Source organism: Plectrocnemia conspersa, unplaced genomic scaffold (genome assembly GCF_051122295.1).
Source record: "Plectrocnemia conspersa isolate PC_06_02 unplaced genomic scaffold, ASM5112229v1 ptg000009l, whole genome shotgun sequence".
Lineage (NCBI taxonomy): Eukaryota > Metazoa > Arthropoda > Insecta > Trichoptera > Polycentropodidae > Plectrocnemia > Plectrocnemia conspersa.
The window spans coordinates 20451998-20470773 of NW_028277173.1; the positions used below are offsets into that span (position 1 = coordinate 20451998).

An 18776-nucleotide genomic window follows, 5' to 3' on the forward strand; every position below is an offset into this window, starting at 1 on the left:
TATAATTATATATTATAATTATAATTTCAAAAATATTTTTATTACAATATACATATTTCATCAAAATATAATTGTTTTATTATATATCATCGATCCATTATATGTACATATAAGTGAAAGTAATAAGGGATTTTGTATTAATCGTCAACCAAATACGCTCAATTTATACGCAATTAGAATACTAATCATTCTCATATTTTATGCAGACCAAACTGTAGTTGTTTGTTAGCATTCATAGCATAATCAAGTCTCGATAGCGACACATACATTTATAAAAATATTTAATATTACAAATATAGAAGGTATTTAATTAAATAAAATTATAATATTATGTGTTATATAAAAATATAATAAATTAAAATTTTCATGCAATTAATAAAAATTTAGAAAAATTGAGATGTGATGTTTTTAATAATTATTCTATGCTTCTTCGCCATAAGCTTTTCAATGGGAAATCATGAAGAATGTTCTTCATTACCAAGTGATAATTCATGTTCATGTTTCCACGATAAAAATGGTTAGTATATATTTTTTATTAGAAATAATCGATTTTGAATTGAATATCATATTATTAATTTTTTCTTTAATTTATATTTTGTAGAACTTTTATTAAAATGTACAGAAGTTAATCAACAAACAATCAATAGATACTTATCATCCTTTAATTACCATAACATATCAATATTTATTGAGAAATTGGATCCTGATTTATCAGTTTTATCAGCGACATTTACACCGGAAACCAAAACTTTGGTATCTTTGTTACAAATCTCTGATTCAAATATAAATCAAATTCATAAAGAATCATTCGATTCAATCAAAACAACATTGAAAAGTTTAATTTTTAAAAAATCTCAATTGAGACAAGTCCCGACTGAAGCTTTTAAGCAATTGACTGAATTGAGGACTCTGGATTTGCAGTCAAATTATATATTTGATATTTTAGATGAAGACTTTGAATCGCTGAAAATAGAAACATTGATTTTAAAGAATAATTTAATAGAATACATATCAGAAAATGCTTTTATATCTATGAATGTGTCTCTAAAAGAACTCGATCTTTCTGGAAACAGACTGCAAAATATGCCTCTTAATTCGATTAAATATTTGCAAAATATAAGAATGATACACTTGGCTAATAATAAGATTATTACGTTTCAAAGGATGAGTATTGATTTATTTAGATGTGAATATTTAGATTTGGGAGGAAATAAATTGAAAAAAGTAATATATGACAATTTTTCTGGGTTTATAAATCTGAAAATTTTGCTTCTAGGTTATAACTTATTAATGAATATAGATGAGAATTCTCTGATATCACTGATTAATTTAGAGTACATTGATTTGAGCTGCAACCAGATCGAATTTATGAATACTGATATTTTTAAAAATAATAAACTGTTAAAAAAAATAGATTTGAGACAAAATTTTATACATAATATAAACACGATCTTCTCAAATTTACCTAAGTTAACATCTCTTAACTTGTCTAAAAATAATATAATGTATATATATAATGATTCATTTAAAAAGTCAACTGCTGTGAAAGAACTGTTCTTAAATGACAATAGCATTAGAACGATAGATGAGTTTTCATTCTCAAATATGTTAAATTTGACTGATTTATATTTAGATTTCAATCAGTTGATTGACATTAAGGATATATTAACTACTAATAATCTGAATAACTTATATATCATAAAATTAAATAATAACCGATTGGTTAAGATTGAAATAGGATTTTTTAATACATCACAAAATTTACAAGAGATATGGTTACAAAATAACAATTTAAAGATTATTAAATATGGAGTGTTTCACAAATTATCTAAAGTTATTAAAGTATATTTACAGAACAATAATATATTTCATATACAAAGAAGAGCATTTGAAAGCTTAGAAAATTTGAAGTATATCGATTTACGTAATAATTTATTAAAGAGTTTAAATGACGTATTTTATCCGTATCAAATTTTGCTAATGAATCTGAAGTTAGATTATAATAAATTTGATACATTATCATATAAGTTTTATGAGAGATTATTATCATTAGAAGTACTATCTTTTAGTCATAATAAATTATCAAATTTATATAAAAATTTGTTCAAATCAATGACGGAAGTCAAGGTACTTAATTTATCTTACAATAAAATTTATAAACTGGATGATTTTATTTTTATTAATATGAAAAATCTTAGGATATTAAATTTACAAGGAAATATGCTTAAAAATATAAGCAATGCTGTTTTTTATGGCTTACAATTGTCAGATTTAAACTTAAGCGATAATAAAATATTAAACATAAATCTAGACGCATTCCAATATATGAAACACCTGATTTATCTAAACTTACAAAATAATGCCATTATTAATATTGCGAATACTATAAATAAAAATCTTACAATTCAGAAGTTGAACCTACAAAATAGCTTTTCAAAACATCTATTGCTTCCATTAGATAAATTTTCAGATGTATCAAATTTGATAATATCAAAAAATAGTTTAATCAACTTAGATGAAAAATTGTTTAGTACATTATTAGACCTGAAGTATATTTTCATTAATAATGCAAATTTAATTAGGATTCCAAAAAGAATATTTATGAATAATAATAAAATATTCCAAATAGATCTCAGTAATAACAGATTACGTACATTGCACAGAGATATATTTATAAACATGACCCATTTGAAGATTTTAAATCTTCAGTTCAATAATTTCTTTGATTTTCCATACAACGCATTAAAAAATACTCATTCCTTAGAAACGTTAAATTTTGGCCATAATAAATTATCAATTATAGATTTTTCACATCTTCACGGATTATATGAATTGAAAAAACTATATTTGAATGATAATAACTTGTCTCATTTGATCAACTTAGAATCGTGCATTCATTTACAATTGACGATCATAGATTTGAGTTTTAACTCTTTAACAAATCTACCAGATTCTTTGCTACATTGTCATAAATTGAAAAAAGTCAATCTATTGCACAATATTCTTAAACTTGAAGATAATCATAATAATTTTCTGATAAAAGAAGTGTCTATAAGTAGAGCAAATATATCCACATTGACTAAAAATATTATTGAACACTTTCCAATGATTAAAAAGCTGCATTTGATAAACAATAATATATATAACATTGCATATGATACGTTCGAAAATACGGCAATGTTAAAATATCTCGATTTAAGTTTGAATCTGATTGCTTCTAACTTTTATGAAATTAAAAGACTGGACATGCTAGAAACTCTTATTTTGAGTCATAATAGATTAGAAACACTGCAAAGATTTTCTCATACTTTTAATAAACTGAGAGTTCTTGATCTTACAAACAATAAGCTGCACAATATAAAAGTAGACGCTTTTAAAAATTTAGAAAATTTGGAGGAATTATATCTTCAAAATAATTACATGAAAATATTACCAAGAAAACTTTTTAGATCAACTAAATATCTAAAAAAATTGGATTTAAGTGGAAATAACTTTAAAAGGCTTCCTATTATGGATCTATCTACAATACAAATAAGTTTAAGATATCTCGATGTATCAGGTTCGTACATTATTAGTAATAATATATCGTATATTCTTTTATATTTTAATATATTATTTTAGATACTTCATTAAGCTGCGATTGTTCGAGTCGCGCAACTTGGGAATGGTTACAAAGCCACAAACGAATTCTGAAGAAGCACAATAAACTATTAGCTCCCACGTGCGAAAAATTTGAAAACACAACAAATTCTTTACTCTTAGAATTGAATCCAAATAAATTCTGTAATAAGCCATATTTTAAAAATATCACTGTAGAATTCAAGAAAAACTCTTCATTAGTTCTTCGATGGCATATCAGACGCTCTTCTGGATTACACGGCTATTTAATTTTATTACAGGCAATAAATGTGATCAACATTGTGAGATTGCACTTATTTTAAATTATATATTGTGTATTAAATATTAAAATATGATTTATTTTTTTATAGACGAGCAAAATATATGTTGACCGATCAAAAAATGATGTCTTAATAGAAGGATTAAGAGCAAACACATCTTATAAAGCGTGCGTGATGGGTTTAAGTAATTGGAACTCGATGAACAAACATCAAATAAGCCTTAAAAACGACTCAATTTTAAATAAATGTATATATTTCGAATTTACTGACTATATAAACGTAGAAAATACTTTAAGATTTAATATAAAACATTACATTGTAACAAATATAATTTTAATTAGTATTTTATCGTTAACAATAATCATATCCATATTGGTATTGATGAAGAGAAAGAATGACAATACTGAGGCAAATTTTAATGTAAAACATTCCAAGTTGAAACTAGTTTCCTCTAGACATGAAAGCATAGACAATGACGATCTTTATTATTAAAAAAAAAATATTTCGTTAACCCCACGTTTTATTTTTATGTAAAATCATGTAATTTTGTTCCACAAGTGTGTTTTTTATATAATAAAATATCTTAAACTACATATTATCGCCTTCCTTTTTTGCCTTTTCCTTTAGCAGAAGACTGAGCGCTTGCCTGTTGGTTCTGATGTGGTTGTGGTTGATTATTTCTGATAAAAGTTAATAAAAGCAAATTATAACAATAATAGTATTAATTATATATTCCTTATTTTATATTACCTATTAGCTCTCGTCTTAAGTTTTGGTATTGTGGTTCCAAGATAATTGAGAATGGAATCTCTCGTTGTATATTCCATATTAATGGGTGTTCCATCGTCGTTTTTCAATTGGACACGTATGCGCCCCTGACAAGCAACTTCCTATAAAATAAACACAATTACAATAAAAAATTATAATTTTTTAATGTTTACTACAAAAAATATATTACCTTGCTCCTTTCCCTTGAATATAGTTTATTCTCCACCACGACCTTAAATCCGGCATCCAAAAGAACTTCTCTGATCTCTTGGTGGTTAGGATTAAGAACACAATTTTCTTTAGCAATCCTTCTACCCTGAGCAAGAGTTTTCACACTGTTTATATATGCTGGATATATGCAAATCCATCTGTTTGAACAACATACACAAATTGGCATAAATTAGTATTTCTGTTATGTATTTCAATTAAAAGTTATTATTAACCTTTCTATATCTGAATGTCGTTTCTCAGGGTTCCAACCAGAGGCAACAGTCGATCTTGACATATTGAAACCTAACCAAGACGAACAGATTGATACACGTAAATACTAAACGTCATCTCAGTGTTGCCCGTGCAAAAAATATGATCTAAAATGTATACACATTAACGATGGGTAAAATTTGCGAATTTTAAACGGGACGCAAAAATCCAGGATCTTTGGAAAAAAAACAGGAAATTTTGGGAACTGATTTTTTTATAAAGAGGTTAAGAAATAATAAAACAATATTATAATATAGTTATTCATTTAGTTCAGCAAGGATCATAAATGTATATTTAAAGTATTTAAACATAATAAAAGCTTTTATATAATTATATAGGCTGTCAAAAATCGGATAAAGGGGGATAACATTTTTGTGAGGACAATCCTTCTCAAAGAAGAACGTCTGGTCACCTTACCAATACTTATTCCCCCCCCCCCCACACTACACATTATCTTTTTCATAATTTTCGAATATGCCCATAATGTGAAAAATATTAATAAAGTATAAATATGGTATTGACATAAATTTTCACGACAGCAAAAATCGAATATTTTGTTAAAAACTTCGAAAAATCAATACAATATTTACGTTAAGGCAAATCATAGATAGAATTAATAAAAATCAAATGTATTGAATTTTACCATCATAGATACCAAACCTTATCCATAACCACTAGGAAGTCTTTAAGCAGATAAAATAAATTTCGTACATTATCAACTAACAATAAAATATTAGTAAACAAATACGCTAAAACTAACATAACATAAATAGCACTCACTAATTTTTACAAAATAAATTTTATGCTGTTCTTTATGCTTTTAACTGTACCAAAAAAAGTTACCACCACTGGGTTTTGCTTGCGTGAGTATGTTTTATCTGAATTTAAATTATGGTTATCACTGTTTACAAATAATTCCATGTGATTCCTGGCAAAATCAAATATTTTGTTTGAATATGGATTATTGCCAACTTCGTTTTGGCGCCCCTCTCCAATCTTGCGCCCGAAGGCATATGCTCCCCTCTGCCTCCTCTACGCTTCGGCCCTGAGTACACGTACTAACAAGTCCATCTATCTCGATACTCAACAACATGTAAGTCGGTAGTTTTTTTATTTGTATATTTAACAATATGCAAGATTTTTTAATTTATAAACAGTAAATAAAAAGTGAGGGCCCACTTATGTATTTATTGTGGCCAAAACTTGGCGGCACTCTGGTAACACTGAGACTTGATTAACACAGCGATATTTTACCCGTTTACCGCATACGAGATTTTATTGAATAAAACAGTAGCAGTAAATTTTGTAGTAAGTTGTAAAAATCTCGTATTCGAGAAAAATATAGAAAAATAGGAGCATCCCCCCTCACACCTTAAATTTTGCCAGAAAAATGCATGTCATTCAATTGAATACTATTAATCCTAATGAAATCGAAATATTAAAAAAACGACCATATACTGGCCAACTTTTGTCCCCCCCCCCCTAGAAAAAGCTGAAATTACGCCATTGCCTGAGAATCCTGACGTAATTTCAATATTTTAAAGTTAAAAGGCATGTCAGTCGGTATTTACGGAATGCAGGAATGAAACATCTTTGTCTTTGGCAGGGCCAGTTAAATTTTTTTCCTTAATTACATTTGGTAGCAATCTTTGACACATGAACTGGTTTAATTGCAACATCCATGATACCGAATATGATAACTGGAACCACCTTTAAAAACAAATTTTGTGGTGGCATCCTAGTAGATTAAAAATTGTGCTATTTGTTCGCTCAACTGTGTTAACGGATTTATATTAACTATTGACAGGTATTATAAGGTTATTAAAAATTATTATTTTTAATTAATAAGCTCATAATTTTATTTTTAAAACCATTATTTTTATATTCAAGAGCAAATATATTAATTAATCTTTAAATAAAAGTCTTGTACAATATATTTATATGTCAGTTCCCAAAATACTTAGCAAAGCAAACTTAATATGTTTATTTAATAAAAACAACACTCCGAGTATTGTTTTAAAATATCCTCTCATAAACATATTTAGATAAAAAATGTTTAACGCTGTTGTTTATTGTTCAATATGAAAGTCTGGTTTATTGAAAAATTATATCATTAGTGATTAGTTAAACTTTTTTCTGTGCTTCCAGTGCCAAATTATTATAACATTTTTATGTCGAGTTTTTCTTACGTAGTATCTAATAAATGTTAGATAAAAACTTCTTATTCAATGCAAATATTAATACTAAAAAATACTATATGCAAACGAAACACTAGAAGGTGTTAATTATTTTTGCTCGCATGTGTGGAAATTTAACGAGTATTGTTTGCACAACATTGAGTGGTAGCAGGAAAACTGAGTTTATTTAACTTTGTCAAATCATCAGTCTTCTTGAAGACGCTGTAGAACGATGTTGGTTCTCGCGTTTTCTTTTCTGATTGTCGGAACAACGACGTTTTTAATATATAAGCATCGAGAAATCGGAGCAATGATCGCGAGCGTAATATACGAAATGAACTACAACAACATAGGTACCTTGGGAATAATAGCAGACTTAATGAACAAAAAGAAAAATGTGTTGAAGGAGCTGCCTTCCAGAAAAGGAGATGTAGCAGTCGTCACCGGCGGTAACAGAGGAATTGGCGCTGAAGTAGTGAAAACTTTGATTGAATGCCAAATCCACGTTATCCTGGGAGTCAGAGATTTAAAACGAGTGGAAAGCATGGTTGCTTCCCTGAAAGAAAAACACACCGAAGCTGAAATATCGACATATGAATTGGACGTCTCTTCTATGAAGTCCGTGAGAAATTTTGCTGAAATTGTGAAGCAGAAGCATCCGTCGATTAACTTATTGGTTAATAATGCTGGAATGCTGAGGGGCGATTACCACTTAACAGAAGACGGTTTTGAGAGGCAGTGGGCTACCAATTATGCGGGACACTTTTTATTAACGCATTTGCTGATGGAGAACTTGAAGAACGGAGGCAGAAAAGTCAGATGCTCCAGAGTCGTCAACGTTTCTTCTTGCATGCACTATGGCGCAAAATTAGATTTTGAGGATATCAACATGAAAAATTGGTACAGTTCAACTGCAGGATATGCAAAATCGAAACTGGCACAGGTAACTATGGATTATAATAAATTGTTATAAATAGCAATTGTTGATATTTTCAAAAAATATTTTTCCTCATAAATTGTTCTTATTCATTAATTTTATGTACTATTGTAATTGCAGTAACGAGGAAATCCTTGAAAAATATTTTTTGTTTAATAGCGTATGTTTATTAATGAATAGTGGTTAAAGTCCATATTGACTAAATCTCATAAAACTAGCTTGAATTTAAGTAAATATTTTCATAACGAGTTTTTGTACTATTATTAATATATTTTTAATTTCAGCTAATGTTCTCGAGGTACTTGAACAAACTTTTGCAAGCACAAGGCGTAACTGTGAAGAGTTACGCTGCTCATCCTGGCCTTGTGGCTACAGATATGTTTTTTGAATCGGACAGCGGAAAGAGCATGCCATGGATGGAGCGCTTCCTAAAATCTCCCAAAGATGGATCAACGCCGATTTCATATTGCTGCTTGTCTTCGGATTTGGAAAATAAAGGAGGGGCGTATATCAGCAACGGCGAAGAAGGATACTCCACATCTTATTCAAAAAATGAAAATCACCAAAAAAAGTTGTTTGAAATCACTTGCGAAATGCTGAACATTGAAAAATTTGGCATGATTTAAGTTTTAGTCATCTTGTGATATTATAATAAGCATATTTTTAAACAAGTTTTAAATAAACATATTGATAAAACTTTTTTATTAATCATATTTTTTCTATTTTATTCGTGTTTAATTATTTTTTTACTGTAAGAATGTAATTTTACTTAATAAAAAATATAAATTAATGCGTTTCTCCTGATTTTTTATTGTTTTCAATATTATGTTTATTCTATTGTTAACAAATTTGACATTTTTGCATTTTTTTTGTGTAATTTAATGTCTAATTTTAAAAATGTTGCTTTTGTGATTGTTGAAATTATAATTACATGTTTAATATTTTGCATAATAAGCATGGAATTTTTATTTTGCTCAAGTTAAAATGTTTCTTTTAACGTTTCAACTATATTAATTATAATTCTATTTTGTTTTTTATGTTAACTGTAGTACATATAATAAAGATATATTTTTTATTTACCGTTTTTTTATATAAACAGAGTTTGATCTAAATGTATATGGTTGTTATTCGCACATGATTGGGCATGCACACTGAGTCATGGCATTTTTTAATTTTCGTTTCGGTTTAGTTTGGTAAGGTATTTTGTTTAAAATGTTTAAAATTAGTTAAATTTAATTCTACCGAAATATGATTCTTACGGCGTTACTTTTGAAAAAAAAACCAACCAGCCTAAACCAAAAATAATATTTAAAAAAAGGCCCTCAATAATAGGAACGATGTGACATAATGATATTATATAGAACAGCGGCGAGCATCTAAAACTTAATTTATGACTTTCAAAAAATATACGACGGCGATGATGTGACATCATGATATGACGTCAAAATTATTGACAACACTATAAAAATAACAGCATGACCTGTCGGATTTCATTCAAACCAAAACACTTCCGGCACTAATAAGAATAAATTGTAAAATTTTCAGCGAAATCTGTTCAGTGGTTTTTGAGTTTATAGGGTACACACATACAATCATTGCCTTTAATTTATATAGAATTAATTATAAATTATAATCGTAAAATATGCAAGCAAATACTTATATAATATTTCAATATGTTGTCTCAAAAGTATAAAAATCTGAAGAAATTACTATTTTTACCTCATTTTGAGATTTACTCTTAAAAATGTTTGGAAGAAATAACTTTAGGAGTTATGGACCTAGGGGTGATTTATATTGGTCTCGCGGCCAATGAGACTCAATATTAATCTAGTAAGACTTTTTTATTAACATATTTACATGAGTGCTGGTCTTCTCGAGTGGCAGCTGGTGACTCTGACTGGGTGATTGTCTCACCGAACAAATGTAACTTTTGTATACATTAAAGAGGAAATGCATTTTTAAATTTCAAGTAAGTAATATGTTTGTTTCGATTAATCCTTGTGTTTATAAGAAGTTAACTTTCAAAAAAATTATAGTTGCAAAACTGGATTGAAATTTCCGATTTCCGGCTTTCTTCGTGGTATTTTATGTAAGTATAGTTATTATGGTTGTCTCATCACAAGCGAGTAGTAATAAGTTTTTTAACAGAGTTTTGAATTTTTGAATAACTGTTATTTTGAAATAAGATGGCGGACCTGTCTGGCTAACTAAACGAACTGTTATTTACATGATCCACTTTTAGAGTTTATTGTCGATTTGATAACGGGAGATTAGTTTTAAATGTATAAAATTCCACATTAAACAAAGAACGCTAAAAAGTCTTAGGATTTTTCACAAAATTTACTAATAATCTCTAATAACATGACGCGCGTGTTTCGTGCAAAAATACTATTTTTACTTGGAATAAAATGACACGATTTATTTTATCAAGTCACTCAAATAAAATTTCTATTGTGGTGTTTCAATAATGCACTTAAATAAATGAAGTATTAACAACTAGAAGAGTAAAATAAAATAAAATCTTAAGCAAAATAAGCATAAAAAAATAACTGATAGAACGATGTTTTACTTCTTTATTGTGCAAATATTTCTCGTAAGATATATATTTAATTATAAAATAGCTCTTTAAAAGTACAAAGTTTATGCTTCTATTTTACCTGTAATGGTATATAAAGAGCAGACCTTGAATGCGCTAGTGTACACAACAGGGAAAACCACTCGCAATGGACGAGGCAGTTTACTTGTTATTGTTGGTGGGAGTGGTGCTTTTATGCTTGAAGAACGAAATGGCTATGGATTTTTTGAAAAAAGTGCTCTTAAACATCAACTATAACGGAATTGCATTGCTATCTTCGGTATCTGATAATTTCTGCAAGAAGCAAAATCGAATACATGAATATCCATGTAGAAAGGGGGACATTGCGATTGTGACAGGCGGAGCTAGAGGCATCGGCTTGGAGGTAGTGAAAGGGTTGTTGAAATGCGAAATGCACGTCATCATAGCCGCAAGAAACATAGACGCTGCGAAGAAAGTATGCGAAGAATTGCAAACCGAAAAGTATGCAGGCTCAACTTCAGTCATTCACTTGGATCTGAGTTCGTTGAAGTCCGTGGAAAACTTCGCTAATGAAGTAAAGGCTCAGTTTCCTTCTGTTAATGTGTTGGTTAACAATGCTGGAATCTTGCTAGGTGATTATAAAAAGACTGAGGATGGGTTTGAAAATCAACTAGCTACTAATTACATAGGACATTTCTATCTTACGCACTTGCTCATGGAGAATTTAAAAAAATCTGGTCTGGAAGGGAGATGCGCTAGAGTTGTGAATGTTTCTTCTTGTGCACACTTTGGGATACATATGTACTTTGACGACTTTCACATGGAAAAGAGCTACCATCCAATCGCTGGCTACGCGAGATCTAAAATGGCTCAGGTGAGAATTACTAATTAAATTACCAGTTTCATACATGACTTTTTAATTTTTAACATATTTTTACTTTGCCGTTGATCATCATATAAAGTATCATAAAATAGCTCTAAAGCCATAATATTTCATTTAAACATGTAAAGACAGTTTTAGAAAATTATACGCCAAGCATATCTTGTTATTTCCTTAAAAAAAATTGCCCTACACGGCCAAACAAATATAATAAAAGTAAAATTTAAATTTATGAGTAAATTGTGCTGCGCTTTCAAACGAGTCTCAGCATTACACCTATAATTTATTTGGCTCCGCATCATACCTATACTTTATTTGGCCGTGCAGTAAAGTTTTAGAATTTTTCCTAAAAACAGTTTTTTTCCTTGCATGACCTATGAATATTATAAGTCACATAGTTTGTTTGACCACGCAATTAAAAGTTTTATTAAAAAACTGATATTTAAAGTTGTGTTTTATAATATTAAAGTGTATAACCAAATAAAATGTAATGTGAACAAGGTCAAATTGGCTAACGAACTTAGCCGAGATAAGCTATTTTTTTTTATAAAATAAGTTTGTTTTATTTTAGTTAATTTCTTGATCTATATATATAATTTTCCGGAAGTAGCGATTTGAGAATACCGATAATAGGTAATATTTCTATTGCAAACTGTCAATAAAAATTAGAAAAATTCTTGATCTGCGACTTTTATATGTTTATGTTATGCAAATTAAAATATCTTTAGTAAGAAATGAGTTTATGTATCTGATAAACGTTTTTTAGCTTTATGTATCTCGTATGAATTGTCAGTAACTTCTTAACAACAAAAACATCTTAAATTTTATGTTAATTAAATAAAATACATTTTATTTAATTAACATAAAATTAAATAAAATACAATTTAATAAAATATGTTAACGGTGTTTTTATATTTTATATTTATATTTTCCTTCCACATATAAAAATAATCTAACCGTGTTTTCGACGAATTCTATTGTAATAATCTATGTTTTACTTTATTCAGATATTGTCTACTAGATATCTAAACAAGAAATTCGAAGACGAAGGTCTAAAAGTCAGAATGTATGCAGCGCACCCTGGCGTCGTAGCTACAGATATGTTCTACAAAGAACCGTCGACTCAGATGTTCCTCTGGATGGGAAGATTCTTCAAGAAACCCGAAGAAGGAGCTGCTACCATCATATATTGTTCTATATCTTCAGACATGGAGAAACGTGGTGGCGCTTACATGAGCAACTGTAAAGAAGGTTTTTCTACACCTTATTCCAAAAACATAGAAAACCAAAAAAAATTATACAATGTTACTTGTGAACTGTTGAACATTCATGAATTTGGATGTGTTGAAAATAAATAGTTGTCTATTACCTAGTAGCGTATAGTTGTAAATTTAATGTTAAATAAAAAGTAAATTTCAATTATACACTTGTTTTATTGATATTTTACAGAATTTAGTTAACGCACATATTGATATTGTATTATTGTATACTCACACATACACAAACTTCTGATAATTTTACATATCCAAATATCACAATTTATAATATATAATAAATATAAATATAATATAATAACAACATTAATAAATTCATAAATTATTGGCATAGTTAAAAATGAACATGTATACATAAATCATAGAGCAATAAAAATGTACAATATTAGCAAAAGAAGCAATAAGAATTTTAATATATATATATATATATATATATATATATATATATATATATATATATATATATAATATATATAAATATATATATATATATAACTATAATCAAAATTCAATCAAATGTTTTTAAAAGTTTGGCACTTGAACATTTATTAGATTCATAAAATAAAATAAATATCATTAACAATGCAATTTAGCAATCAATATACGTTTTTTATTAATTATTAGGACAAAATATTTATTGCGTCTATTATGGCATTATATAATAATTGTGAATAGACTCATTTAATTTACACAGTCTTATAAAAAATGATAAATTTAATTTTTTAACAACCATCTTAAGTCATGAACACTTACATAGATAAATAATTTAGGTGTAAGTTATAAAAAGTGCTGATAAATAAATAAATATAATATTAAAAAATATTAGAGTGATAGTTAAAGCTTGTAAAAAAATAAAATCAACGCAATAGCTCAGATTTACGATTCAAAGAAATATAACACTATAAGAATTTAACACAAAGGTAAGATAGCTCAATTTAAATGTAAAATTTCATGTTGATCACATTTACGAAAATTTAAAATCAATATGCAATTTTACTTATAAATCGATCATATTTTTGTGGCAAAAATAGTATAATCATTTTAGTGTTATTATTACATTTAAACAGTTTCGATTTCTATATTTTATTATTTATAATAAATATATTTTTTTATTTTCAATTTAAAAAATGATATGTTTGTCAATGAAGAACATTACTATACATATGCCAACTATTTGAAACAATTATAAATATTACTATCATGTGGATATATTGTTAGTGCATTGCTTCTTTTTTTTTAAATACTTATTCATTACAAACAGACTTTAAAACCATAATAGGGTCACCACTATCAGTATTTCACTGCAACACATATACATTTTTGTATTCACGAATAAAGCCTCATAAAATATACGACATTTTTCCTCCATTATCATTATTATATTCGATAAAAATAAACATTGCTTATGTAACTAATTCAGATCGTTCCGTATTATTAATCACTTTGGGCATTATTCATTACAATACACACACATTGAATAATCGCTGAAAATATTTACAAATAACACTAATACACAATGGCAAGAATGGATCATAATATATTCGCTATCGAATCTTGCGCGTCAGTCGCCGGACTGTTGTCTTTGTACTTGTCGAACATTTGCTGGAATGATAGTTTATCCACTGTCATGTTTATTGAGTTGATGCTTTTGAAAAGCGAATCAGAGCAGAGATCTTCAGGCAGCTTCGTTAAAAACTGAGCAGCCGTTATGAAGTCTAGTTTTACCAATTTGTCTTGGTACAGATGCAGTACTCCTATAAAACACAATGAGTATTAAATAATGTATTTGAAATAATAAATTAATAGATCTCTTACCCAAAGCGGTCCTAAATAGGAATTCATCGCCGTCTCTTAGGAACACATCCCACACCCTGCACGCTACATCTAAAGGCATAGCTTTAGCGAAAACACTATAAAGCCATTCTAACAGGTACAGTTCAGGTCCAAGGCCCGATTCTAAAAAGTGCTTGTAGACACACGGAAGATTCGCCTCCATTATGTGAGAGTATATGAGCCACAGCACTTGCATTGTATTTCCGTCGCGTGCAAACGCAGCTCTCAATGCAGTGCCGTTCAAGAGATTCGCGAAACAGATGAAAGCTTCAGGCGCGTCCATGTTTAATATGAGAATTGCAGCTAAGAATGACATACCCTAAAAAAAACATTTAAATGAACATAAAATTAATTGTAATCAAAATCTAATTTACACATGGTTGACCTTATCAGAAGGGTTGTTAATGTAAATGGCTGAGAGAAAGAATTTGAATCAATATCTAATACTGTATGTTTCTACTGGCGAATAACTAACCATAACACAAAATAACATATAATAGGCATCATAGAAAGCCAAACCACGGGATCATGGGGAAAGACACGCGCAACCCAGCATGGGGTTGCCATCACACCACAACGACTTTACCAGCCATTGAATAGAATACATTACAAAATGATTCAGTTGTTATTTTAGAAACAATATGTTTAATAAAAATAAAAATTATATATTCATCAGTTTCTCAACATTTAAATCATCATCTGTGCCATAAAACATATGAATAATCAATTTGCAAATATTTAAATAACTGAAAACCGTGTACTAGCTCACTTAACCAGAAATAAAGCTCTGGTATCAAGATGATTTTAACATACCTGCACATATCCAACGTCAGGCCGGTAACAAACGTAAGCAGCTAACAGTTCGTGCAAAACGTCAAAGTAAGGACCCCCAGGTTGGAATATGCACAAGTGCGGAAATGTCCTCGATATATCCAACTGGATGAGTTCCATACTACACTCGTTGCTGTATTTACACAAATCCGGATTTGAATACGAGATTTTTTTAATTCCGTTATCGTCTGACACAGCACACTGCTTATTTAAATTCTGTTCACTGTAATTCCTAGGCATGAACGAGTCTTTGATCTTTTCGCACAGACGTAACTTCACTTTGTCCTGGTGATGCGAACACTTGTCAGTCTTTACGTCGCAGTCCTCTTTGTTGCAATTAAAATCACTAACTACCGAATCACTACTTTTTTCACAACACTCGTCAGATTTCAACCTCTCTTTTAGTTTATCTTCACTATGATTCAGATTGCCGTTCATCACTTTTTTGGTTTCCATCTTGAATCCGTTTCGTCGCAGCTTGGCTTCGATCAATCTCTGCTTGGCCCTCTCCACGCATATCACATACAGTTGCGGGGTGATGTTCAGATGGTTCGGTATGGCTAGTTGCCATATTTTTCCTCTTACGGCTGGTGGTAAGCCGCACCACCATAAATCTCTTGTTTTACGAGCGTTTTTCCTGTATTTGGAAGGGGAATATAATATTTTTTGATTCTAAATATATTAAAAACGCATCCTTATTGGAATACTTACAAAGATTCCCACGAAGGCAATATATTTTGATTCCATTCTTTTAGTGCAGCGCTGAGATCGTCTTCGTGTCTTGCTTGCTTCGCTAGTTGCCTTTTCCTTTCTTTTGCTTCACGTGCTTCACGTTGACGTGCAGCCACGACCATCCTCTGATATTCAGCCCGGTGTCTCTGCTCCTCTGCTGTATCCTTCGCTGGTAAATTTGAAGGCCTTAAAATATAGAAGAGCATATTAGAACAAAATCACCAGAGATTAGACAGTCAGCTGAAAATGAAATACCTATTGTGCTGAATTAACGCAACAGAACTTGCCACAAGATCTTCAAATTGCTTCAATTCCCCCGCACTGGCGTTGCTACCTTGCCGTCTATGGTGCAGTGGGGTGCTCGCTCCAGATGATGCTGGAGTATCTGTACCGAGAGAGTCAGTTGATGCACATCCTACTGAGTTTGAACGACCAGACGAGAACAACTTCCAATTGAGACCCAAACTGTTGCCGTTAGCATCGTTTTTCGGAGGAGATTTGGATTCAGTGCTTGAGAATCCATTGCTTTTCCACGGGAAGACACCTCTGTAAAAATAAACAACAGTATATAAATATTTATAATCTTTAAATCTAAAATTGTACAACTAAAGCGAATCACGAAAACACTGACTCAGTGAATAACTAGTCATTGTAATAATTAAACCTAACTAGTAGTAGATTATTAAAATAATTATTATGTTTTGAGATTATTTGTTTGAAATAATACATCGCTATAACTCATTTATTCATTTATAATGACCTGTATTATCTAATAATAAAAAAACTTTAGCAATGCGATGGTATGTTTCATAGTACAATATGTGACATTTATTTTTTTTTATCTCAGAAACGTAGAGCATATGAGCATCAACAAAACTAGTCTTTTAAAATTTAATAAATTGTACCCATTTTGAAAATAGAAACATGTACTTAAAATGATTACCAGAAAAAAGATGCGTGATATTAGCTGCCAAAGATTACAATAAACTGACGTACGTAAATGACTTAAAGCATCTAAATAACTAGTCAAATTCATAACCCAGTTCTCGGATATTTTTCCATATATTAATGGAGTACCTGGTTCGGTTCTGGGTAATTTTTGCTCACTATTACATACTGACACAAAGTTATAATTTATATTATATAAGTATATTATAAACTAAATATTTGATTTTCGTATTTTGCTCAAATAGCATTTAATTATAATAATAAAAAAAATGTTTGAAACAAGCTTATATTACACCGCAGATGAAATTAATGTAATTTTTAAGTTGTAAAAATAAAGATATAATTCTAATCATAATATACAATTTTTAAAGTCCACAGACAAGATTAAATATTGTCATGAAACCAAAGTAAGATATAAAAAATGTTTCGCCTTTTGTCCATGAGCGTGGGAAAATTATAATATATGAATTTGTTTATCGTAAAACACGTTAAACGGCTCACCCGTCCCAATATATTGTTGACAGCAAAAATGTGTTTCTGCTATGATTAAAGGAAACTTGATGAAGTGCCGAACATTGTCGACTCTCGAGCTGATTCATAAATAGAAAATTTTATAATTTTCTATTTATGAATTAGTTAATTGTATCGCACGGACGTCTTCAACTTGTTATCACTATACATACGTAAATGATAACGATTGATCAATTATTGATTTTAATATCTTATAACTTTCACTATTTCAACATAAAAAAATTATAGTAACACTTTTTATTTCTCTAAATTTGTTTAAAATATAGAAAAGAGTAATGATAAATATATCGAACGTTTTTTTTTAATTTCTGTTTTTTCGATGGTTATACGTCGAAAAAACATGTATATTACTTTACGCATACGCAATACACTGTAATCATCAAATTTCGGTGAAATTTTAAGTAAGCACTTTTAAATACTAATTCAAAAATAAATTTTTAAGAAAACTGATTTAATCGAGTCAAGATATTCGTGTTTAAGAATTTATTAACGAGTCTTGCTTGAATTATTTTTAGAAAATTTACATTTTAATATAAAATATAATCTTTTGAAGGTCACTTTTTACGATCGGCTATTATATAACGTACAATATACTGTAGGACTTTGTGGGTATAAACTAACGAACAAAGGTTACCACATGGCATCAGTCATGATGTGTTTCTTAATTCTTTTGAGACATGTGTCCTCCTTCCATTTATTAAAACGACGTCTTACGACAATTATACATAAGATGTTAATAACGAAAACAAGTCATTTGTGAAGTTTCCGTCTACTTTTCCTGTATGAAAGCCATAACTATTTAACAACTCACGTTTACAAATAAATACGGTATTATTAAAATTTAGTATTGTATATATGTTTCGCCATCTGCTGCATGACAACTAATTATTACAAAATAGAACTTTCGCCATTTCAAAATTGAGTTTAAT

The 18776-nt window shown here is 29.2% G+C and overlaps 4 protein-coding genes across 6 annotated transcripts in view; 2 read left to right on the top strand and 2 right to left on the bottom strand.

Moving 5' to 3' along the window:
• Positions 1-229: 229 nt before the first annotated feature.
• LOC148232197 (uncharacterized) lies at positions 230-4492 on the top strand. Of its 2 annotated transcripts, XM_088193656.1 has the most exons (5): positions 230-302; positions 388-517; positions 602-3559; positions 3622-3920; positions 3990-4492. In XM_088193656.1, exons 2-5 carry the CDS (start codon positions 403-405, stop codon positions 4389-4391), a joined length of 3774 nt encoding a protein of 1257 aa, XP_088049782.1. In that variant the 5' UTR covers positions 230-302; positions 388-402; the 3' UTR covers positions 4392-4492. The 2 variants fall into 2 exon arrangements, with proteins under 2 accessions (XP_088049782.1, XP_088049783.1); XM_088193657.1 differs by lacking the exon at positions 230-302 and having other exon boundaries at positions 374-517.
• Srp19 (signal recognition particle 19) lies at positions 4135-5261 on the bottom strand. The gene is made up of 4 exons (XM_088193662.1): positions 5111-5261; positions 4858-5035; positions 4650-4789; positions 4135-4579 (listed from the first exon to the last, which is right to left on the bottom strand). Exons 1-4 carry the CDS (start codon positions 5170-5172, stop codon positions 4495-4497), a joined length of 465 nt encoding a protein of 154 aa, XP_088049788.1. The 5' UTR covers positions 5173-5261; the 3' UTR covers positions 4135-4494.
• Positions 5262-6372: 1111 nt separating this feature from the next.
• On the top strand, positions 6373-13120 carry LOC148232199 (uncharacterized). The gene is made up of 6 exons (XM_088191222.1): positions 6373-6455; positions 7296-8267; positions 8546-8876; positions 9361-9374; positions 10958-11692; positions 12706-13120. The coding sequence occupies exons 2-6, from the start codon at positions 7557-7559 to the stop codon at positions 13054-13056; spliced, it is 2142 nt and encodes a 713-aa protein (XP_088047348.1). The 5' UTR covers positions 6373-6455; positions 7296-7556; the 3' UTR covers positions 13057-13120.
• Positions 13121-14223: 1103 nt separating this feature from the next.
• Positions 14224-18776, bottom strand: part of LOC148232200 (TBC1 domain family member 12-like) — a 37596-nt gene continuing 33043 nt past the window's right edge. For both annotated transcript variants that reach the window (XM_088193658.1, XM_088193660.1), the window contains exons 2-6: positions 16624-16914; positions 16348-16554; positions 15619-16273; positions 14788-15124; positions 14224-14726 (exon numbers count right to left, since the gene is read on the bottom strand). In XM_088193658.1, coding sequence (XP_088049784.1) covers positions 14503-14726; positions 14788-15124; positions 15619-16273; positions 16348-16554; positions 16624-16914 — 1714 coding nt within the window. In that variant the 3' untranslated portion in view covers positions 14224-14502. The remainder of the gene's footprint in view (positions 14727-14787; positions 15125-15618; positions 16274-16347; positions 16555-16623; positions 16915-18776) is intronic.